Source organism: Miniopterus schreibersii (assembly GCF_964146895.1).
Source record: "Miniopterus schreibersii genome assembly, chromosome: 12".
In the NCBI taxonomy this organism is placed as follows: domain Eukaryota; kingdom Metazoa; phylum Chordata; class Mammalia; order Chiroptera; family Miniopteridae; genus Miniopterus; species Miniopterus schreibersii.
Genome location: NC_138112.1, coordinates 32,129,496 through 32,154,980, shown reverse-complemented (window position 1 = coordinate 32,154,980; position 25,485 = coordinate 32,129,496). Strand labels below are relative to the sequence as shown.

The 25,485-nt window shown below is 45.9% G+C and overlaps 1 protein-coding gene across 3 annotated transcripts in view; it reads right to left on the bottom strand.

The window, feature by feature from the left end:
• Positions 1-25,485, bottom strand: part of TENM4 (teneurin transmembrane protein 4) — a 2,309,694-nt gene that overhangs the window by 94,378 nt on the left and 2,189,831 nt on the right. For all 3 annotated transcript variants that reach the window (XM_081155445.1, XM_081155446.1, XM_081155447.1), the window contains one exon: positions 14,210-14,395. In XM_081155445.1, coding sequence (XP_081011571.1) covers positions 14,210-14,395 — 186 coding nt within the window. The remainder of the gene's footprint in view (positions 1-14,209; positions 14,396-25,485) is intronic.

The window sequence follows — 25,485 nt, the reverse complement described above, 5'->3', positions numbered from 1 at the left end:
TAGGCTTTTCATTTATTTTGTCCTGTTTTCTCCTAAACAACTGTCTTTGCTCTGAGGAAGAGTCCTTGGGTCTTTTTCTTCCCATCTTATCTGCAGCCACTAAGAAGGGATATACACCCAGAGGAGCCTGGTGACTGACGTGAGAGAGGCTGACCAGGGCTGTCTGCAACAGCAAATGCAGAGACGGGCAGCCGGCCCTCCCCACCTTTGTTCATCTGGACATCTGTTTGCCTGTCTGTCGTTTATGAAGCACCTTCCCTGGGCTAGCACTGGAGGTACAGAGATGAGTAGGACCTACTTCTTACTCTCGAGAAGCATGCAGCTTATCAAAGGAGACAGATTTGTATAAGCAAAATATTTCACTGCTAAGTGCCCTGAGGGAGATATAGAGAATGTGGTGGGGACCTAACGCAGGGGCGGCCATCTGTCTGAGGGCTGCGGGTGATTTCATCAAGAAGGGTCAGGAGATATTTAGGCTCTGCCTTGGTTCTGCTTTGACTTATCACAGGGTGGGGAGTTTTCATTACTATTCAAATAGATTTACAGGTTTCTGATGACCACCTTTTCAAACCCCTCTCTCTGATCATGTGGGCTCAGAAGTCTCTGTCTGAGAATCTGCTAAGTTACATGGTTCGCCTCAGTTTCGATTTTGCCACTTGTTTTCATTCAAGTCCCCATTTTAATAAACCTGCCAACCCCTTTCTCAGAGGAGCTATCAAAAAACCACCTCTCATTGGCACGCCTTCTGGGTCTTCTCTCTGCCTCTGCTCAGTCTCAGGGAAAGGAATGATGGGGAAGCGGTCATCTATAAAACTTAATTTAGCATTATGAGCAGCAAACAGCTACAAGTATGGCTACAAACAAAATTTTCTGCCATCAAATAGCTGAAACTCAACCCATTATTCTTAAATGGGACAAATGTGAATGCAGCTGTCCAGTATAAGACGTAGGCCAAGGTAGGGACTCACTAAATGGTCAATCAATTAGAATAGAAAACTTCAGTGTTTCAAGGACTTTTGATAGTTGACCGCTATTACAAAGGAAAAGACAAGAACATGCTCATTCATATGCAGTGTTCAACACAGCAACCAATCAATCAACCTGGCCACTGTGTTTTCTGTTCAAAGGATTAACATTTATTGAGTGTGTACGCCAGGCCTAGGAGGGATTCCCCCAGAAGTTTAGAAACAAGTATAGGCTATGTGGTCTTTGCACAGCAGAAGCCTGTTGGGAAAGGGGATCGAGAAAGCAGCTGTGAAAGCGCAGGAGCAGTGCTGTGACGTGCAGGCGACCACCCAGGCATTCTAACTCTGTAGCCAACATCAGCCACCCCTCCTGATCTGAACAGTTACAGACTCCTTCATTCCCCAATTAGTCCCATTCAAATTTGTGTCCAGCCAGCTAGGACTCCCCATCAATTAAGCCTCATTTGTATTTGAAATCAATCTTGGAGGAAACAGGTCCAAATGTTAAGAATGGTAGTAGATTGCTTTCTCTCGCTCTTACATGTAGCCCCTTTTAAGGTGTAAAAACCTCTCTTGTGCAATAGCACAAGCTTGGGAACCATATCAAAGACTGGCTCTGCCACTCACTGGCTGTATGACCTAGTCGACTTATAAAATGGGGTTGTTGGGAGGATTAAATAGATAATTATGCATGATAAACAGAGCCTGACTTACAGCCTGAACACAATATTTGAATCTTCTGTTCACCATTACCTTCTATCTTGAGTAACATCATGCTGTACCCATAACCTCACATAGGGCTCAGAGAAAGGCAAAATAGAAAACTGAGGCCGTTATCTAGATCAGAGTCAGCAAACTTGTTCTATAAAGTTCCAGATAATAAATATTTTAGTCATGTAAGCAATAACATCTCTGTTGCAATTACCCAACTCTGCCATTGTAGCTTGAAAGCAGCCACATACAATTTATAAATGAATGAGCATGGCTGGGTTCCAATAAAACTTTATTTACAAAACAGGTGACGAGCCAGATTTGGTCTGTGGGCTGCAGTTTGCCAACCCCTGATTTAGATGCTTCAGAACAGTAATGACAATGATGGTTGTCATACACTCAAGGTCCATGCCACTGTGCTACACACTTTAGAGATATTATTTCTAAACTAAATAACTTTTTGTTATTTTTTTTCAGATCCTGAATTTCTAGGGCAGTTCCAATTTCACAATATTTAATCCTAATTTTTTAAAAAAATACGTGTTGGAATAGAGTGTGGACTCTGGAGCTGGACAGACCTCAGTTCAAATCCCAGCACCATCATTTTACTTACTACATGTGGGATGACTGGAAAATTATTTAACTCTCTGGGCCTCAGTTTTCTTATCTGTAAAATGGAGGTAACACCTAATTCAAAGAGTTATTCAAAGATTATTTCATTAATCTGTATTGAGAAGATTAATGAAATAATGGATGTCAACTATTTAGCACAGTGGTTAACATAAGTAGGTATTCAATAAACAATAGCTGCCATTATTATTATTATTGGATTTGTTTTAATGTTGTATAACTGCACTAAGAAATTCACACACCAGAAAATAACCTTTTGCCAGTTCAAATTGTGTCAAAATTTGGGTCAAAAGCTATGGTACTCATAAATGTAAAGTTTGCCAGAGACTTCACATAAGCCCAGTGACATGGGGATCCACATGCAGCTGGGTGGGAGGCAGTGAGATGGGTTCAGGGCCATGTGTCCCAGCCCAGGGCCACCATTTTAAGCTCTCCTAGCACCCTGTCCTTTTCCCTGACAGCAACTATCCCAAGTATACTTAAATTATTAGTTTTTCAATTAGTTTATTGTCTTACTACCTTCATTAGAAGGTAAACCACATAAAGGCGACTTTGGGCCTAATTCATGCCTTGCAGACCTTCAATATATATTTGTTGAAATGAATCAATGAGTGGAACAGGAGACCTAGGTTCTGGTACCTCCTGCTTAACTTGTGGGATTTTGGGAAAGTTACTTTTCCTCTTTTGGCCTCAATTTCTTCATCTATAAAAAGAGAGTTTGAATGAAATTATCTGTTAGTTCCTTCCAGTGTAACCAACCCAGTGAAAAGGTTGAAGCAATGTTGATTTTGATGATTTTGTTATTAACGTCGTCAAACTTTACTCAACACCCACTGGATGCCAGGGCTGTGTCAATTCTAGGGTATACAGAGATGAGATATATCCCTTTACCTCAAGAATTTTATATTCTACTTACCCTACTTTGTTCTAGGAAGGACTTAAAGTGGGTTTTCTATCTCAAACAATACTTCTCAGTGTGAATTTTGTGGAATGCTAGTTCTATGAGGTCATCAAAAACAAGCTTCTGCGATCAAATAGGTTTGGGAAACATGCATCCTATTGTCTTATCCTTGAAAGTCACACTAATATTAATATAGTAAAGGCTCTGAAAGTCTTATATAAAGAAACCTGCTTATTAGATTATGAGGACTTTTTCCAATTTGACCTCAGAACTCTCCCCCACGTAACCATGTTCAGAAATGTGGAACGCCTCATTCCTTTTTGGGAAGCCCTGCTCTAGTGGGCTTGTCTTAGCCCTCAGTGCCTCATGCACGCATCCTGTGCTGCTCTGAAACCGCCCGGAGGAGCAGGTGCTCTCTAGGAGGGAAAGCCCTACATGTGAAATCATGGGAACATTTTATCCATAATCAGTTTCTTTAAATGGACCAAGTGATGCCCTGAGGGTCTGCACTGCCCTATCAGTTTCAGGGTTTCAGAGGGACCTTGAGTTCCTGCGGGTTGTATGAGGTTTGCTCTCACCCAGCAATTGGCTTCTGGGATAATCACACCCCCATTAGCCAGTAGGAGGAAGCCTCCTCTGGGGTGACGTGCTGACTTTCTTAAAGCAATATGCCCATCCTTACCCAGTCCTGAAGCTCATTAATTCCACAAGCCCCGAAACTCATCAATAATTCAGAGAGCCCAAGTGACATTAACAGTTCCCTCTGGAAGGACTCACAGCAGGCATTTGCTGGAGCCAAAATAATGTAATTTTAAGGTTTCGAGAAGGGCTAAGCTTTTCAAAAGAAATGATGCCCTTTAAATGACAAGGGACCACTTTATCTTCAACCTTCTGCTTAAGCCTATGAAGACGCCCCCCTTGAAGCTAGCATCAGGTATGACTAGAAGACTTTCAGAGTCCTTGAAATTATTATTTTTTTTTAGTTAAGGGGCTATGCAACACACCCACAAATAATATATCAAAATGTCCCATTTCTTTCTGGTTCTCTTTCTGGTCCTCTGGTACTTTTTCATCCCTACAGTCACTTCCCTTAGACAAGGTCACTATCATCTCCTACCTAGACTTGGCCTCCTTGGCCTCAAATGTTCCCCCTCAACTCTTTTACAACATAGGCTAGATGGAGCCTTTCAAATCACAGATATCATCAACTCATCATCCTGGTTTAAAAACCTTCAGTGGCTTTCTCATATGCTTAGTAAAAGTTCACAATCTTGGTCTACAAGACCCTGCCTAAACTTGGCAGATCTCCTTGCTAAGTGCCCCCTGGACTTCTGCTATCATAACTCTCATCACACTCTGTCTGAATTGTCTCATCAGTGTCTTCCGTGCTAGGCTGTGGGCAATCCTAGAGAAGGGACTATTTCTGTTATATGGCTCCACATTTCCTGGCACTTAGGAGCATGATATATCTGTTGAGTGAATGCTGTATCTTTAGTCTCCAACAATACCGTTGGAAAGCACTGAATTTGACAGTCCTGAGCTTGCATTGTATAGGTCTCTGAATTCTTGTTTTAGAATTAGTACCCATTATACCAGAAAGCCAGCCAGATGGGGGCTTGTTCCGGACCTAGATTTGCCAAGAGACATTTGTGTTTTAGAGCAACTTATGATTCACTGACTCATGAATGTGAAATACTTCACCTAGCCGGAAAAATCCACCAAATAGATGGCAATTCTTAAATTTAATCTATTCTGACGATTCTTCTAATGATTATTGGTGGAATTCCTATAGAGACTCGCAGGTACTACTCTCTTGCTGGGAAGATTTTATTTGCAGTTGAAGACCTATATGTGAAATGTGAGGAACTTAGCTTCTCAACACCAGGCATCCATCTGACGGGCCCTAGTAACACCTTTGCTGTCTTTGGCAAAGACATTCTAGTTGAAAAGCGTATTTATGTTTCCCCAAAACCCTTTCCAAGTTTTTAAACAGAAGTTGCTATCTCGTATGAAAAGCTAATTTCACCTTTTCTTTACAATTTCAAAAATTAGTCTGGCTAATGAAGTCCTCCCAATGACGGGTGAGACTAAGCACGTGATGGCAGAAGAGCGCAGCTACCGTGTGTTGAGCATGGTTCCTGCCCATGTGCTAAGCGCTTTACGTTCATTACTTCCCTTGATATTATGCAACTCTATGAGGTGGGCCCTGCTATAATCGTCTTTTATAAAGACTCTGAAGTGAAGGGAGGTTATTGCCCAAGGTCACCTAGTTCATTAAGTGTTGGACTTGGGATTTAGCTCAGGCAGCCTGACTCGAGTGCATGAGCCCTTAACCACTGAGCTCATATTTTGTGCCGGCTGCTGGGCTAGGACTTACGGATAAAAAGACAGGGTGTGGTCTTTCTCCTTGGGGAGCTCGGCATCTTATAGGAGCACACATATCTGATCATCCTGACGCTTACTCTTAGAGCAATGAGGCCTATTTGGAAAACTAGGCACTACCTACTTAATGTAAATGTTTAAAACAGAAGGAATAACTTTGCCTGTAGGGAACACTCTTCAAAGAGAAGACTTACCAAAGTCAGGCCTCTGAAAAGGAAAAACAAGAGAAAACAAAAGAGCTTCCATTCCCTGAGGTCAGGGGTCTGTTTCGTCCCTCTGTCCAGAGCCTGGCACAGTAGCTAGAACAGTGGTGCTTCACATGTGATTGTTGGATAAATGAACACAGCAGTGACAGAATGCAGCTCTGCAGATTTCTTAGCTTGCTCTGGGGTCTCTTCTTCTCTCAGGTCACCCACCCTGGTTCCCACTGCTGTAAATCTAGTGGGCCAGGGGCCGTAAGGGATGGGCAAGGTGACATGAGATGGGGTAGAAAGGATGAGGAGTGTATGTGTGTATGGGGAGGGAGGGAAGGACAAGAGCACAATGGTAATGTCACAGATTGAGTCCTTTTGGGGGAACAATGACACTTTGGGTATATCAATCACCTTGTGGCCAAAAACCTGCCCTCTGGGCAGTGTATGCTGTGACAAAGCTGGGGATGTGGCAGTATCTGGACGCTGTGCTTATGGGATGTATATACATTTTTTATATACGCATCTCTTCTTTATGCTTATACACAAACACACACACAAAGACAATAGGAAAATAGAGGAAGGAAGACCATACCTTTAACTACCCTATCCAGATAGTGCGCTTGGGAAATAAAAGACAGGACGTTTAAGGTAGGATCAAGTAAGTGCAATGCTGCCTGCCACATAACCATGCCAGCCGCTAAGGAGACAAAGGGGGTGCCCCTCATGGTGGGGACAGACCTGCCATGGTGGGGAAAATAAAACCAAAGACAGGGTAACATGGGAGGGGAGGAGGGGGAGCAAGCACATTCTCCAGGAAGGGCCAAAAGGAACTTCAAACCACATATGATCAGATAAACAAGAGGACAAATGGGTAAGGAAACGGGAGAAAAAGCAGGATGGGAAGCTGCAGAAGTGGCCACACTCCTGTCCTGCCAGGTTTGCTCAGCTTTCTGGAAAACCAGAGCTTCCCTTTGTCAACCCAGAGCAGCAGCCAACTTCCCTCCTGGGGCAGCAGCGGTATAAGAACCAGTGCACCCTGTCTGTCTGGGCAGAGGGGTCCCCAGGAAGCTCCCACCTAGAGCTATTTGATATTGAAATCATCTTCGATACGCTCTAGGGACGTGGGTTGAGTCTTTGATCAAATATACCACTAGATTATGTCTGCCAGTTCTGGATTTTCTACAGACACATGTGCCCACCTAGTTTTGGATGCAGAATGCCTGGTGTTCTAAGTAAGATGCATCTCTCCTTGGTGCATCTTACAAAGACTGCGAGGTGCTGGGCAATGGATGTCACTGTGAAAAATTAAGAAAAAGAAAAGAAAACCCACCAGTTCTCAATGCTTTAACTTAAAAGATAGAATGATGTATTCTTTCTTTCCCAATGGAGGGGTTGCATCCAAGCACTGAATTACTTGGTAATCTTACTTGTGAGGGTGGGTGTCAAACGTGGCTCTGAAAGAAACCCCACTGTGCATGTATGTGGCTGTGTGTTTAAAGCAGGGTAGACCTCTTCACTCCCAGAATAAATCAGTAAACCTCCCCCACCTGGGCTGTAGCCATAATAATTGGAGGAGCTCCCCTTTCAACTTCCTCTCTGTCGCTCCCCCACATGTGCTCCCACAGAGGCCAGATAGATGGCCGTCTCCTGAAGGGTCTGACGCCAGGTGGGCCCCCATCCTCAGCTCGATTTCATACATGAATCAAAAGTCCATAAGTAGGACTGGTGGGGCCTTATTTGGAAACCCTAGGGTTCTATAAACTGTAGGGACATTCTTACTCTCTTCATAAAAAAAATGTAACTTCTGTTTTTTTCTATCCTCTGGATATGATAGATACTGTTGTTATTCACAATATGTATTTGCCTCAAAAGGCTGGCGGATGAGACGCTCTGTTCTTAGCTTGGGTATCTGAGCGGTCTCTGTTTCAAGATGAAATATGCTCCTGGAGGCTGCACAGCCAAGTGGAAAATTGGGAAGAGGAGATTTTAACTGGGCCCGCATGCTCCCCCTTCATTCTTACAGATGCTGTGGAGTCCACGAGATAATAAGCTGTAACAGGGAAAATGAAGGCGAGTGCTTATTAAGCAGGAGTGAACAAGAAAAGCTGTGGAATGCCAAACAATGGAAACCAGTGTAGAACAGCCCAGAAAACATCTCTGGCTACGGAGAAGACTTTCTTGGTTCTTGGTTCATCTGTCACTTTCGTGTCAGTCAAACTCATTCATCTAAATTTGCAAAATGATCTAAAATTTCTCAGACATCACCTCCCAGGACATGCCATCAGACAGCAATAACATGCAGGATCTCCTGGCAGAGTTGTTCTTAGTTTTCAGATCTGCAGAGTTTTGTAGAGGGTCGGAATCACACATTCTTGTAAAAACTCTGAACTCAGCTACAGAAGAGATGGCGCAAGCCCAGATTTCTTTCACAGGGTTGGGAAGGGTGACTAGGCTGAATGAAACACCATCATTGTGATCCAAATGGCCATGCCATCATGCAGCATCCACGTTGAGAGAGTTCTCCGATACGAAACACTTTGTTTCTAAACTGAAAGGTGATATCGTGGCTCTGGTGATGAGTACAGATTATCTCCACCCTGTAAAGATAATCTCCTGCAACCCAGGGGCTGACTTCAGAGAGTCCCCTCTCATCTAAAGCTATTTTATTTTTGAGACTGTTTTAGTAATAACGATCTCCATTAAATGCAAATACATTTTTAATACCTTTAACAAATGTTTACTAATTTCTCCAGACTGCAGGCAGCAGCAACATCTAGTAGAGGTGACTGAGGTAGACCCATGTTGCAATCAGTGTTGTGGGTTTCAGGAGACAAGAGTGGACATTCAAAACTTCAAATTCTGACTCCACAAATCATTCCGACTCCTCAAGCCACACTATGAATCCAAAAGCTGATAACAGCCAGTTAATACCAAGTCCAACAGTTTCCTGGGAATGAAATCGTGCTTCCTTGTTTCTGGCCATTGCAAATGGAAGTGATAACTGCATCTTTGAAGTCCAACACCATTTAATTATAAAAGGCATATGCAGAAGTCCATATTACTGTTGCTTTCATTGCTTGAAAATCTTGGCACATATGCCCTTGAGTATTATTACTTAAAAATTCATCATGACCGTAAAGTACTAACTTTAAGAAAAGACGGCATAATGTCCGTAAGTTTGCATTATGAATGGTGGATTCGGGACGTCACAAAATTCCTTCACCTTTCTCCTCAGAACTTCAGGATGAAGATGACGGCAGTAGAGTCGTTTTCCCTCTAAGGCCACGCTCATTCTTTCAATACTGCACAAATGTTCCTTGTGCTCCTACGTTCCTATCACTCTGCAAGGAGCCGGGGATGGCGGTGGAACACAGCTGTTTATGACACAGACTCCGCGCCTTTGGCATGAGCTTGGTCTGTGAGGTCTTAGATGTCTTTAGCATCTCTGTGACCTCCAACATGAAAATTTCTCTCCTTGACTTGCCTGTACCAACAAAAGTTTCTCTGAGGATCATCTCAAGCAGCTTCAGGGGCCCCAGGCAGAGGTTATGGGGAACGTGGCAAGAGGCTTTTCATTCTTACCCCCCAGGAGCTCCGAGCACTTTAATAGCTGTATCATTGGAACCCATTAGGCCAGACTGAACGGGATCATAATGGCAGGCAATGCCTGGGGGGGTTATAATCATCTAAATTTCTTTCAGATGAATGACAAACCATCTAAGAGATGTTCTTGTTAAGATCTTGGATACTTTAATGCTCTTCTTTCTTTGGATGATCAACGAGTAAGTGGCCAATGGCACCGTCCTGAAAGGGACTCACAAGGCCCACTACCTTTCTCCAGTTTCCCACTCCTCCTGCGTGTGGGCTAAAATCTCTCAGAACCACTGATGAATCAAGCTCCTGCTCTCACAACTTGGGGCAGATCCCTGTCCATTTCCCCTTTCCCCTTGTCAGCACCGGTCCTGTCAGGCCACGGGCTGTGCTGTGAGAGAAAGCTCGAGGAGGGTTAAGCACAGGGCCACCACTCAGGCGCCGATGCCTCGCGAGTGACTTGTGAGTTCTCTGTTGAGGACTAATTAGGGAAAAAAAATAACAAAAACAAAAACAAAAGCCCCACTCTGAGAGCTACCACTCGAAAGTGGACAAAGCACTCCAGAAGGTTTGTGGCCTCCCTTCATAACTTCTCTTCATCTGGCTTTGCTCACTCTGGCAATTGCATCACCAGAGTATTATTCTGATCTTTCCTCCCAGAGGAGGGTTTGTTTAAGAATCAAGATTTATATGATTGGACAGCTCTCCTGAAGCCTAGTAAATAATTCTGTATATCTGGCATCTGGAATAATCACAGCTTTGGGGTCAAGGTTGGAATTTTACCAATGTAATCAGAAGCTGGCATTTCCCACATGTGTTTTGAGACTTTATAGACAAGGGGCACTGAAGTGAATAAAATAACTATCAGAGAAGTGATCCAAAATGTTAGTGGTGCTTTCAAAGAAGGAGGAAAAAACTGAATACCTTCTTAAATTTAACTGTGATTTACAGCTTTCTCTAAAGAAACTGGAGGTCAAGCCCCAGTCTTAAGAGAGCCATAAAATTCCTGGAAAAAACAACCAAAAATATGCTTTTGATGACTCTGTGTTGACCACATACCCGTGAAATAGACCCAAATCAACCCATCTTACCTCAGCTTCTGGGCTAGGAAAACTGGGCTCCATATACGCCAGTGATTTTCAACAGGTGAGCCGCAAGAATTCTTAAAACCTGCTGTACCTGACTACTTAGTCAGGGGCACTGACCTCTTTTTTCCTAGATTGTTCAATAAAAAAATGACAACAGCCAACACAACAATAGCCGTCCAGTGTGAATGGATCAAAATCATACCTATTTTTTGTCAGATGGGCAAAAAATATATTTTTTGGTGTGCCGCAGAATTTTAGGAATTCGTTTATGTGTGCCATGAGATGAAAAGGGTTGAAAACTGCTGATATATGCAAGTGGGAGTATTAGTGACAAGTGAGAGCAAAAATGAAATATTCCTTTTTATCTGTAGGTTATTTTTAAGAGCTAGTAATTCAGATTCAGGCTGAGGGGTGTGCAGGCCTGTGGGCACCAGGAGGCCTCCGCCAGCCACCCCATTCTGTGATTCACAGAGGGAGAAACAGAAGCCCCCATTGACCATGTGGTCTGTCTGACCTTCCTTGAAGATGCAAAGAGACAGATAATTCTTAACATAAGGAATTAGAATTCAATGGGAAATATTCTTGCTTTTTGACAAAAAACAAACAAAAACCCCCAAAATTGGCTGTTAAGGAGGATGTCACTGTCAAATTCCCTTTTATCCAGAAAACCAACCTCTTTTGAGCAAAAAGCAAGTAGCTTCCCTAAAAGAAAAGATGGACCAAAACCTCCAAAGCAGATATTTGATTCCTATTTTAGTAATCTGCTCTGGGAAATTTGCTGGGGTAAAAAGGCTCTTATGCTGGGGACCTGGCCGTAAGGAGCACAGGCCTTCTGATTCTTTCACGCCAGCTGTGGAAAGCAATCGAGTCCCTCTTTCCCGCTTAGAAAGGGTGGTGGTACATGACTCAACAGGCCCTCCTCTCTTCTGCTTCCACCGCGTGGAGATCTCTGAATCTGTGTCGTGGATACTGGCTCTTTCTTTGGGGTGGGACCTACATATACTCCAGCACATGAGCTAGTGACAGTGTAATGACCTACTACTGTGTAATAATCTGGTAACAAGAGAAAACGTAGCACTTGAATTTCTAACTTTTCTAACACAGGCATTTTTTTTTCTTTTCCTAAGTGACCCTCACAGGGAGCTGAAGCTCCCTGGAAATATAAGAAAGTGCTTCTTGTTACCCTCTGAGTTTAAAAGGGCCCTTCTCCTTCTCATTTCCATCCCAAAAAGAAAGAGAAGGCACTGCCTCAGTTGCCCTCCTTCGCGTGGCCTGCCCTGCCCTTCCGCCCCTGAGGCGTCCTCCAGCGCGGGGTGTTCTGCTTCTGAGCGGGGTGCAGCCGGCCACAGGCAGGGACCCACGGGGAGCGAGCTGCCATGCGGGGGGATTAGACAGGGACGGGAAATGCTCGTCACACAATGAGAGGTAATAGAATTCCCAGCCAGCGTCCTTTCATCTGAGCCACTATGACTAGTCCATTACTCCTTCAATGTCCTGTGACATTTTTCTGGTATTTATGACTGTCAGCCTCCCTCCTGAATCGTGCGCATTTACCTTGATGTATTTCTTATCTGGAGGGGAAGAGGCGTCCGCAATCCCGAGCAGGGATCTGCTCTTAGAGAGCGAGAACGGGGTGAACAGGGGAGGCGGGAAGAAGTGCTTTGACTTCATGGCAGCAAAACAGAAGGGACATTCTTCAGGCCAGGCGGATGAACAGCCACGAGGCCTAAACGGGGCCTGGCCTGGCCACAGACCCCATCGTGCGTCATCCGTGACTGTGCCGGGGACAACTTCCCTAAATCCCCTGTCGTCCGACTCAAATGAGGTGCCTTTATCTTATGAGAGTCTGACATCCATGAACTTTTGGGAACTTGATAAGGTGAGTTGAGGACCCTGTAAGCAAGCTAGAAAGACAGAATGTCCTCTTTCTGGGCCCTGATTTTGGTTTTAATAGGGATGGGCCCCCTGTGAGCTGGGGAGGCTGAGAGGTCAGTCTGCCCTTGGTCACAAGGAAAAGAGCAAGCAGAGCTGAAAGAAGGGGGCCCGTCAGGAACTTGGGCCACTTCTCTTTAACGTATGTTCAAGACAATCACAGGACAAGATGACAGTGATATAAAGAAGCCATCCAGAAGCCACACAGTAAGATGTGGGGGCATTTTCTGCTATGGAAAAGCAGGGAGGGCTGCCATCGGCTCTGAGTGGCTGTTAAGAGTTGGCCTGACTCTGAGCACAACTGTACTAAGGAGACAAGTCTTCAGGGGACGATACGTGCTGGATGCCTCTGCAGAAAACCTGGGCTTTGTTCCACAATTGCTGCAGATAGCAGCTGGTGAGCAGCCCCTGCACTATGGCTCAGAAAACTGAGCCTCAAATTCCTGTTTCACTTCTTAAAAGTGAAGTGACCTTCAGCCTCAGGTCTTGGGAAGGGAAGGACTAACATGTATGCCTTCACAGGTCATTGCTAGGAGTATGAAATAATGCAGTTAAAGCCTTTAGCACAGTGCTTGGCACACTATAGACATTCAAAAATTAGAAGCCATTATTATCAATGGTAATAAGTAGAGGGTATTGTACAGGCATGTATGAACAGAGTGATGTTGTGAGGGCGGGGTGATGGATACACACTAATTTCAGGCTAGAAAACAAAAGGAATGGAGCCTAAAAAAAACCCCACAAAAGATAAGAGGCAGCTCCATTTGCTCAAAATTCCTTTGTCTCCCCAAAGCTTTGGGGCTTGTCTCCCAGTTGCTATAAGACTCAAGAGGTGACCCTCAGAGCTGGAGAGGCACCCAGAATCCTGCCTTCTCAAGCCATGTGCTCACCATCTGATCACAGACCCTGCCTTTAAAAAAATGCAAGGGGAAGAAGTTAAAACACACATCCACAAACCAGTTGATTCAATAAAGAGCTTTTGGTGAGTGTTCATTCCAGATAATAAACCAAGCAAAATGTCTGGCTGTGTTTAAAATCAACAAAACCAGCGGGAAAGGCAGAAAGAAGGGAATGGAGTGATCGGCTTGTTTTGAAAGCTGCCAACAGTGCTGCTTTAGCAGGGGCCCTGGTGCCGAGGAGCCCCCAAGAGAGGAGAAAGGAGACAAATGCAGACAGGACGGAAGCAGAGGACAGGGGAGGGAGGGGTCCTAGGCTAATGGAATGCAGATGTGGCCTGTGGGAAGCTTTCCCCGGATCCCAGGCCTCTTTGGAAGCGTAGACCTAGGAGGCCAGTGGGTATGGAAGACTCAGAGCCAAAGTCCAACGCCTCCCAACCAGACAGTGAATTTGATAATAATGGCTGTATTGATTGGGCACGTTACTATGTGTCAGCCTGTTCTAAGCTCTTTACATGCATTATTATTCCCATTTTATAGGTGGAGAAACTGAGGCTCAGAGAAGCATTGGGACTTGCCCACAGCTGCTAATGGAGACTCCTCTGCCTCATTCTTCAACCCCAGCTCCTTAACAAAAACTACACTGCATTTGGCCTGGGAAGGGCTACCTAGCAAGGCACGCTACCAGCTACCTGGAACCTGGGAAATGCAGACTGGGGAGGAAGGGAGGTTAAGAATGCTCAGTGATGAGTTTAAGTCCAATTGATGTCTAGGAAATGCCAACCATAATGTCACCAGATGAAAGGACTTTTTGCCCAGTGTCCACATGCAGTGGGGTCCCGCCCTGGCCCTGAAGTACCCGACAAACAAAGGCACCGTGCAGGCCAGAGAAGGTAGCCCCGGGCCTGGCCCGCCATACCGATGGTGCAGTGCTCGCCGTTCCAGCCGGGGCTGCATTCACACTTGCCGTCACGGCACGTCCCATGCTCGGCACAGCGTGGGTGGCAGGCCCGCTGGTCGCAGGCTGCCCCCATCCAGCCATCCTCGCAGCGGCAGGTGCCCCCAACACACACGCCGTGGCCACCACAGTCTGCAGCACAGATCTCTGTGGGGAGGAGGGGGAGGGGGGAAACCAGGGCCAGGAAGGGCAGGAGAGGGAGGAGAGAGAAAAAACAAGTATTGAGCAGGTTGTTGTTGGGAACAAAGGTCACACTTGGCTACCTTCCTTGGCTTCTGTGAGCAGTTGGGATTCCAGGGGCTTGGGAAGCTAATCTCCGTGGACGATGACCCTCGGACAAGAACAATTCTCCAGGCGGAAGCCTGTCCTGAGCCTATTCTTTACCAAAATAGGATGGATGGAAGGGCTCTGCTCTGTTTGCTTTTCCCTACTGCCAGCCTGTCCCCACTTCTGTGCTTGCCACTTGCAAAGGGGACTGTCCTGCTGAACAGATGTGAGGAAAAGTCAAATTTAATTAAAAACTGGTTATGTGTGAAAACAAAGTGAGGATGAGTCCCGGATCGCCAAGATAAGTGTGTGTGAGGGGTCCGGGGCCTGCATTTGGTTCTAGCCGTGACTGATTGGCGTGGGGTAAAAGGAAGGCCGGATCCCGAGCCTCCTCAGGCACTCTAGGTGGCTGTTTTGTGCTTTTGCAGGGTTTATGCTCAGTGCTTTGTCACTGCAATTCCAAGCACCATCTAAATGGCCTTTCTGATCCAAAACAAATAGTTTGGGGGGTGGGGGGCAGGACACTCCGCAGCCAGGGTGGGGTTGCCCGGCCCTATACAAACACGCACATGATGCGATTCACAAGCCCCTCGGTCATTCAGGCAGAAGTTATAGAGGCTCCCGAACACAACTGCTTTTTAGGAAACGGGCCGAGCAACCATGGCCACAGTGCTCTTGGCCAGGGCTCCGATGGAGAGAGACCCTGACTCGGTTCTGTGCCCAGCCATCTTCACATGAAAATCCCAATACCTTTCATTTCTTTCAAACTAAATTAATTGGCACCTGTGTCAAATAACATTTGCCCATTACGGCTCCCTTCGAAGAGACTAATCGTCTAGCTACTTTTGAAAAAGGAAAGCAAACAAAATTACATCTTAGAGGCTCAGACTTTTCTAATGAATCTACAAGGCAGTGGCTAAAATGTTCAAGAATTAAAAGAACAACAGTGAGTTGCCATTTATGGTGTGTTCCCATGCTAGACACTTTGCCGAGCACACTGCCTGGGAAGGGAGACGCTGCAGGCAGTGACGCGCTGGGTCCCTCAGCTGCGCCAAGCAGAGGGAGGCCGCTGTAACATGACTTAGGTCAGGGCTCTCTGAACCTAGGCTCAGGAGCTTCTGAGCTGCGTGACCTTGGCCCGTGCCTCAACTCCGATGTGCTGAGAGTGGGCAGGAATGGCACTGCCTCACAGTACCTGTGCTGACCATCGGGGCTGCGATGAGCACACAGTGAAATGGATGGCAGCGCATGGCAAAGGGCACCCACTCAAGAACGTTTCTCGGGACGGTGAGTTTTAGTCTGGGAGTCCAAGGACCAGGTTTGCAAGATCTGTGCCTGCTCAGCCACAGAGTTGCTATGTGGCCTTGGGAAGGTCATTTCTGTTCTCTGGGTGTCAGTTTCCGCGTCCACTCAGGGAGGAACCTGATGGCATCAAAGGTCCCTTCCAGCTCTAAGACTGTGGGAGTCTATGATGTAAGTGCCCTCCACGTTACAGAGCACCATCTACCCTCAGGCTCAGCTCAAGCATCCCTCCTCCTCTGAGGAGTCTCCTGCAGTTCATCCTGCGGTTCTTCTATTGCTGCTGGCCTTCCCATGCTACACGGTAGAGTGATTTGCTGTTTCTGTCTGTCTCACTATCAGACTAGGGATACCCGAGGCTGGATCAAATTCTTCTAATCAATTCTATGCCTGATACCCAGCACAGATCTTGGCACAGAACACACTCCTAATTGGATAATGGATGAATATGTGTATGCCTGGGGCTATAGGTGCCTGAGAATTTAAACCAGTTCACAAACACCCTGCTCAGCTTGGCTGAAAATCAGTCCAGGACTATTTGTCTGCTTATCTCTAGTGAGTTGCCTTTATGGAAACTTCCCGGTGTGTGCGTGTGGATGGGGGGGGGGGGGGGCGGCTGTGGAGCAGCATCACTCCATCTGGCAGCCCTCCTGGAACCCGGCTTTCTCAGGATGCCCTTCAAGCTTCTTTCCCTTCTTTGCACACAGACCACAGTGACAATCTCCAGGCCCTAGGCCTCCCCAAGTCCTATTTCTGAAGTTTCCATCCCTTCTGCACAGCACTGCCTAGGGCAACCACCCCTGGTGACTCTGGAGGCTGAGCTTGCACTCAGAGCTGGGAGGCAAGATTAGCTTAGCATCTGTTGGGTGTACTCAGCACTGTCTCCAGGTGGTAGTTTATGGTGGCAGTGAGGTGTGAGCCAGGAGAGGGACAAGCTGCTGGGGCCACAGCCTTGGTGATTCGGGCAGCAGGGTGTGTGGAGTTGATGGGGATAGAGAGCAGAGGAGGCAGGCTTTCCCCAAACTTGACTGTGTGACTTCAGGTCTTAGCCAACAGGTAAGTATTAATTAGTCTGGAAGCAGTGGGGATGAAAGAACATAAGATTTGGAATCAGATGTGCCTCCAAATATCGGTTCTGCCAGTTATTTGACCTTAGGAAACCTATGCAATTGCCCTGAGCTTCATTGTCTTCCTCTATAAAATGAGGATGACCACTTCAGAGGGTACTGAGTTCCTGATATATGGCAGGTATCGATAAATTCATACTGATCCATTTATTCTTCCAATAATATTCCAGGCATGCCCACTCTGTGGCAGAGGCTGTGCCTGGTGCTAAGAATCCAGAGGTAAGATATGACCCCCGCTCTCCAAGAGATCATAGTCTAGACAAAGCACAAACTGATACTGGCATTCCAAACACTAACCAAATAATCTACAGCTGTTACTTCTGCACCTTTTTGCTTAAGTGCAATGAAGAGAAACCATGAATCTTAGGATCAGACAGCTTTGGAGTCTACTCTTGGCTTTGCCACTGATTGGCTGGGAAACCTGCAGGTTGCAAGTTATGAAATTCATTGAGCCTTGCTTTCTGTTTCTGTAAAACGGGAATAGTAATTCCCAGTCCACCAATCTCACAGGGCTGATGTTAGATCAAATGAGGTAATATGCGGGAAAGCTGTTTTTGGCTTAATTAACACTTATCAGGTTTTACAGTTTACAAACCATCCTTCATGTACCATGTCTCATTGAACTGTTATGACAGTGCTGTGAGAACACCTGGCTGTTATCTTTCCTAGAGGTGAGGCTACTGAGACCCAGACAGCTAGGGAATTCTACAAGGTCAGATGGTCATCTGGTGCTTCTTCCTCCCTTGGACAATCCTCAGAGCAATGTGGCAAGACAGACCTTTTCCAGATAAGGGAACCCGGTAGGCAAAGGGGCAACCTTTGCTTGAGGGGAACTTCAGGTTCTTCAAGCACATCTCCCCCCTTTTCTGGCCCTGTTGTTTATCCTTGTGATAATCCAAGTCAGACCCTGGATAGATGTGAAATGAAATGAGATCCTCTAGGCAGAGTTTCCCAGACACTCGGTCTCACTGTTCTCATCTGGAGACTGCGAAGCTGCTCATCCAAACGCTCCATTTCCTCGCCAGTTTACACTAGATGCGCTCTCCTGGCCTGGGGCTCCAGCTGCCTGGTGGCCGGGCACCCTTCCATAAGCCCTTTACGAGCTGGGTGGTGAGTTCTTACACATTTTAATGGAAGGGCCTGAACAGGGTGACCTTGATGTTTATGGGGTGCTAACTGATGATCATGCAACCTGTCAGTGCCCAGGTTCTCCTCTGCCTGAGTGGAAGAGACCCATCGACTCATCTCAGAAGACTGAGATGCTACTTTTCATTCGTCCTCAAGTTACAGGCACTACCGGGGAGGGTAATAATGGTCCCCTCCAGGGTTAGTGGGAATAACTGAATGAAGAATGTGTGAAAAGCTCTATGTAAACTATGTTACGTACACGAGTTTGATGAGGACCCAAGATGCCCTTTATCAGTACAAATCCTAGTCACTTAGCGAGAAGCATCATCCTGAGAGCAAAACATTTGCTTTCTAGTAATAGCCACAAAATTTGGTTATTAAGCCCTTTCTCTGGTCCCTAGCGTGGTACCATCAGCCAAGACCTTCAAAACCCAGTTAGAAGCTATTAATATTTGTAGCCTAGGCGTCCTCCTGAAAACAGGTGAAAATGCCCAATTGTTCTAAAATTCCAAGCCTATAAAGTTCTTGACTGTACTGTTTAGGTCCTTGGAGATGAACCAGGTTAGGCTCCAGAACACCTAGGTCTTCTCCTAGACCCTTCCCCTTCCCCGCCCCACCTCTGCCCTGCCTCACCTGTGTACACGTGCGTCTTCCCTCTAGCCTGGAAGCCCACCTGATGGCAGGCTCTAGCTTTTATTCATCACGGTTCCCTGGCAGCAGGCACCAGGACTGGCACAGCATGAGCTTTCAACAAATATTTGTTGAAAGAACAGATGAATTAAAAAAGCTTTATGGAAGAGGTGTTATGTCAGTTGGCTCAACTCTACCTCAATGCCATATTGTGTAAAATCTATTTGGTAAAATATATTCACATGGGCTCGGTCTTCTTTGTGCGTAACTTTCCCAAAGACTCATCATCTCCAGTCTCCAACTGAGAACGCTGCAAGTTTAGTGTCTCAGCCCTTACGCCCTCACACACATCGTCCTTCATGCCAACGTCTGTGTCACACCCATTCTCTTTCTGAAACTCAGGTGGATACATGAGGAAGAAGTGAAAAAGGTAGGGAAAGACAGGAGGTTTAGCTATTGGTTAATTGTGCCCCAAAGTATATACACACGGGAAAAAGCTGCCCCAGGCTCCTCTCATTAAATGTTGATCTCCTAAGAGCCTGGATGAAGCCTGAGACCTATCATGGGGCTAACGTTTTAATTTGTCCTGCTTTACTTTAAAATCCTATTCATTAAAATAGCTGGTAGGGGAATCTGTGTCTTTCTCCTAAAGGGAGAGAATTATATATAATTTTCCCATAAAATTTCTTCAACTTGGAAAAGATGCTTAAAATTGACATGAGTGGGGGGTGGAGGGGACCTCACCTAAGGGTCTGTGTACTTTCCTGCTGAGCAAGGAACAGATACAGGTGAAGCTATTTTAAAAATTCCAGGGGCGTATAAATAGAACCCTGGCCCAATGAGACCTCCTGGGAAGTCCTTTAATAAGTCTGTACTGCCCAGCTGGCGTGGCTCAGCGGCTGAGCACTGACCTGTGACACAGGGTATCACGGTTCCATTGCTGGTCAGGGCACATGCCCGGGTGCCGGCTCCGGCTCGGTCCCCAGCAGGGGGCGTGCAGGAGGAAGCCGATCAATGACTCATCACCGCTGTTTCTATCGCTCTCTCTCCCCCTTCCTCTCTCTCTGAAATCAATTTATATACATACATATATATATATATATGATTAAGTCTGTACTTAGCAGGAAAAGGGATGATAGAGGAAGCCATTCTATTTTGCTTAGGATCTGAGGTTTTTAGAGTGACCTTAAGACATTTTAATGGAGGGTTAAATAATTTAAGATGATTCCCACTAGGATTTTGTTTCATCACTAGCTCATGTTAGTCAGTGCACAGCTTGGGGTATTTCTCTGAAATCCTGGTACATTTTAAGTCCCAGCCACACTGCACAAATCTAAGGGGAAAATGTAGAATCATTGTTGGTGGCACACAAGTATTATCTCATTAAATCCTCACAACAGCCCTGCAATGGTGATTTCACTCCCGTATTGTAGTTGAGGAAACAGCTTGGAGAGGCTGAGTGACTTGCTCAAAGACACTTAGCTAGAAAGAAAGGTGACCGTGATTAACACAGCTATTTGGTCTGTAAATTGGGTGAACAGGCTTAGGCAAAATCTCAGATGTAATCTGACATATCTCCCTGACTGTTAATTATGTATTAGATCATCAACCCAGCTAAACTATAGGATCTCTGAAACCAGAGTCCCAGTTTCCTTCCTCACCCTGACCCAATGCTCTTCATACTACCTTTCCCGCGACTTGTCTGTTCATTCTCCATCCCGCTGCTGCGTTCACGTTGTGCCACATTCCAGTGGCACGAGCAGGGCACCTAATGGAACTACGAAGGCCAATGATCTGGCACAGAACAGAGACTTGGATTTAAGCCAGCTGGATAGAAGAGCCTGCTCCGCTACTTCCCAGCTGTGCGAAACGGTATTGCACACCTCCGACTCTTACTTTTGTCATTTATAAAATGGTGATAATGATACCTATCTACCAGAATCTTAAAATTGATTTAAAAATATATGGAGTGGGCAAAAGTAGGTTTATAGTTGTAAGTAAAACACAGAGTTAATAAAACCATTGTAATAATAATAACCTGCATGTTTTTTCCATACTAACAACTGTAAACCTACTTTTACCCACCCCTGCATTGCACATCTACTATGTGTCAGGTAGCCCTGGACTGGGGGATTCAGAAATTCTATCAAATTGTTCCTATCCTCAAGCAACTCAAGTCTACCAATGCATAAATGAGCACGAAGCTGGCTACCACGCCCAGCATACAGTAAACTAATTAGAAGTTAACTTTCTTTCCCACGGGCCAGATATCCCTATGTTTTGAACAAATTGGTTTGCACACAGCACCTACTCCCCCCACCCGCCACTAAATTGGGCAGATGGCTTTTCAGTCTCAAGGCAGGTTTCAGGAAGAAGCCAGAAGGGTAGAAAGGTACAGGAAAGGAGCCTCTGACTTCCTCACAGTAATTAGTCTCCTTTTGACATTGAGGCCAAACCCAAGCCACTCTCCTGTGCCTTTCAACTTCCCTCCCTATTGCCCGAGCGTCAGAGCTGCTCCAAGCCATGGCTCTGTCCCACGGATTGAGATGGCAGCCAGCTAATGAGCCTTGGAAACCACATGGCCTTTCACCTCACTCAAGGAGTTTGGGAAGCTTTCAAACCAGGCAGAAAAGTGGATTCCAGTGTGTCGGTGCATAGCGGTCGCCACACCTCTTTCTCCCAGGACTAGAATTTCAAGCTTTTTGAAGCACCTCTCACTGGAAGCAGTGGGCCACTGCTATTCATCTTAATTGGAGGCTATCGGGCTTCCTGATTAGAGGTGTCCAGACCTAGCTTGGAGGTGGCCTTCAAATAGGGTCTGACTTTGCCGATAACAAGCTAGGAAAGGGCTGGTGAGCAGAGGAGCCAAAGAACGTGTCTGGAATGTGTATTTTCAGCCTGGGCTGGACTGCTACCCAAACCCCATGGGACAGACTCAAATGGGTGACCTGAAAAGACGGCTGATGGTCAGTGTTCTTCCCGAAGACCTCCAACCAGGATATCCCTTGTGAAAGGTCACCTCTCCACCCAGTTGTGTGTTTCTCTCTCTCTCTCTCTCCTGGACACCGCCACCTAGATGTCCCCCAGGGGCCTCAAACTGCATGCCAATGTGAGAGTAATCTTTCTAAAACCAAACCTGACTGTGTTTAAGCATCTCTGCTTAAAATTTTTCAGTGGTTCCCACTGACAGATAAAATCTAAACTTCTTCAAGGCAATTCATGATCCAACTCCTGCCAACTTCCTTCCCCTCTCACTACTACCACAAATATCCTAAGCTAAACCACTCCAAACTACTGGTCTTTCCTAGAAAATGCCATGATCTGTCCCATCTTTTTGCCAATCTTTGACTTCCTCAGTGGCCTGCTGCAAGGTGCTTGCCTCTTTTTTCTACCTCTGCCAACTCAAATCCAACCTCCATGACCCACCTTAAATCCTACTTCCTCCAAGAGGTCACCCTGATCACCCCAGAAAGCAACTGCTCTTTTCCTTGAACCCTGGTAGAGCTGCCCAGTATACTGGTGGTTGTGATCCAATTCACCTGATTCTTGGAAGTGGTACCAAGTGAAGTGGTCCTTTATAAATCTGGTACCTGATTCATCGACAGTATCAGCATGCACCTTGGTGAGAACTCATGGCAGAGTTATGCTGGGGATAAACATGGGCTCTGAAGCCAGAAATGGTTGCTTGGAATCCTTGTTTTTCCAGAGTGTCTTTGGATAAGTCTCCTAAGCTCTCTGAACCCTGCTTTTCTGGGAGTAATACCATCTGCAATGTCAGAGGCTTATGTATTTGTTGTTTGAATCAATCGTGAAGCACCTATGTGAAGGAGCTCTATAAAATTTCCATTCAAAGAACAGTTATTATTTTTAAATTACAAGTTATCATACCAGCAGTTTGATTCAGGAAGACAAGCTAGAGATTTCATGTAAGATATCAGCTTGGGCATCCAAATAGAAGCCTGACTCGGAAACCCAATTTCAGGAGGGCTTATATTTGCATACTGAAGAGCTCTAGTTCTGATGGAAAATGTTCCAGGACTGTCGGGGGAAATTCTCCTAAATTACAAAGCTGCCAGCTCCTGGTCTGTCAACCTTTAACTCTGGCAGTATTTAGCAGTATGCCCGTCTGGGTCCAATTTCTCAGTCTTTGATTAAATGTTAAGAACTGACCATCTCATTGTGTTTAAACCTCCACACACTACTTCCCAGACAATGGGTGGGTTCTTCCCTGCCTCCCCTCAGCATCTCCTCTCCTTTCTCTGCCTCGGTGTCAATCTCTCAGATATTTATTATTCTGAACTTTGGTTTTAGGTTAGCACTTGCTGCTGGGAAGGCTGCAGGAAATGTCAAGTCTCAGAGGATATGATTCCTCGGGTGAAATTCTAACCTCCCGATTCCCCCTCCCATAACATACCTATACAGAAATAGCCCGGTCTCATCATTTTCTTTTGATGTTTAATTGGATGTCGGTGCGGTGCTCTCTGGGCTGAGAAGCTAATGCTGCTCAGAGTGGGAACAATTCCGGCTACAGAAATGAGACTTGTAACCGGGGAGCATGCTTGACGTTGGATCTAATTTTCTCTCCCATCCGTGAACGTAAGACAATTTCTCTGGCGTTAAAGGATCTCACTCAGTCTTTCTGTCATTAATAAGAATTAAATTCTGTTCCCTCAAATTTAAATGTAATTATATTTTGCTTCGTAAATAAAATTGAATTACCATTTTCAAAATTTAGCACTAATGCAACTGCTATGTTTAGAGCTTTAATTTTTTTAACCCTGTTGCTACTTTTGGCCTTTTTTTTTTTTTTTAAGGCATTGAGCTTATTTTGCGGTCAATTGTGACTTAATTTGATAGGAGCTTTTCTACTCCTTATGCATCTAGTCATTTTTGTTATTAAACATGCTTTGTGAGTTGCTTTTCTTTTTGGGAAGGGATGAAAGTAATAAAGAAGAAATGGAAGCTCAGAGGATCTGAGTTTGAATCCTAGAAGGCCCCCCTAAGCAACGGCAGAACCCAGGCCAAGTTGAGCTGAGAGCTACAGAAATGCCCTGACATGGAGTCTGAAAGGGAAATCTACAAAGTGCACTGAGACATTTTTTAATCCAAGATTTCCAGCGAGGCATTCAGGGGGCTCCGTGGTTTGGACCCTGCCTACCTTTCTGACCTGACTTCCTGCCCCCACTCCTGTGGCTCCTGTTCTCCAGTCTGAGGTGGGCTTTCCAAGCAGACGATGCTCCTGCACAGCTCTGTACTGCGCATGCTTTTCCCTCTGCCTGGATTCCTCCCCTCCTTTGTCACCAGGGGGTCCCCTCCCAAGGTCTGGTTCACAAGTCTCCTTCCTGGGAAGACTTTCCCAGGTTCCTCTCCATGTCCTCTCTCGGAGCTCACTGCTCCTGACTTTGTGCTCACAAAACCCACTCTACACCCATCAGCCAAAGCTCTTCTCAGGCCTTATAACTAGGTGTCGCTTCCTTCATGGACTACAGCTCTCTGATTCTCAGTGCCTAGGACAGTGCCCACACACAGGGAAGCCAGAGAAGTTCATGAGTAAAAGTAGACAATGTGCACGTCAGGGGTGGATGCAGGGGCGCAGGGGCGCAGGCGTGGAGCTGTGCTGGGTGCTCTCTCTGTGAGGCTGTGCTCTGCTCCTGAATGGAGCTCAGGAAGCTCATTGTCCTGAGAAGAGGCTGATGCTAATGCTCTGTGGCTCTTGTGCTATTGTTTGGGAGTAACCGAGCCAGCACATTATTGACGCTTCGTCTAGACTTGGTGACCAGTGTTGGTGGTAGAGTCTCAGAAACCACAAAGAAATCAAGGTTCTGAGAGAGAAAGCGAGTTGTTCAAGGTCACGTAGATTCAAATCCAGGTCTGGCTCCACACCTTCACTATATACACTGCCCTCACACATAAAATGTGTTAGTGTCTAAGGACAGTTTGGCTAATTTAGATTTAACCATGTATTCTAATTTAGATTTAATCATGTGTTCTAAAAATAATACTAATTTTTATTTATTGAGTGCTTACTGAATGCCAGCCACCCTGCCAGCCATTTCATTGATACATATTAAAGCTATGTTGAAAAACAAGGCAGGGCAGGCATCATTAGCCACATTCTCTGAGTAAACTGAGCCTTGGAAAGAAAGAGCCCGGCTCGGTCCCTCTCCTAATCCCACGCATTCCTCCTGACTGCACGTGCTGTTCCACAGAATCTCTCAAACATCTCTACCCGTCATTCCACGATGCTCAGTTGCAACGAAACGATAAGAATCCTAACCCATCAGCACGAGCATTTTACAGGCAGAATCTCTGCCATGTACTGCTTCTGTGCGCCAGCGACCAAATGGAATGAAATGGAATGAGAGTGACTTCCAAAAGTCACTTACGGAAGACGAGGTTGCAGAGGGCTCACAGAGCAGTGGAAATGAGGGATGAATTTATGAGGCAAGGACAGGCGACTGGGCTGGGCGGGAGGAGAAGGAGGACCCGAGGGAGAGCCAGTGGGGGGCAGGTGACGAGCCTAAGGGATCACACTCGGGGTGGAACCCTGGAGAATGCCACTGAGCCTGAAATCTTTGGAAGTCATTGGGGGTCTGACAAAAAGGTAGGCTTTTCCAATTTTAAGGACCATCTTAAAGAAGTTAAATCCCTTCCCTTTCTGAAGTGGCTCTAAGCCAAGAGGATGAAAAGCCAACGAAAGCACTTGGGGAAGGGACGGGGGTGTGAGTCTGCTCAGCAGCGCTGCTGCGGGCACCCACCCTATGCAAAGGCTGATCAGGCAGCCAG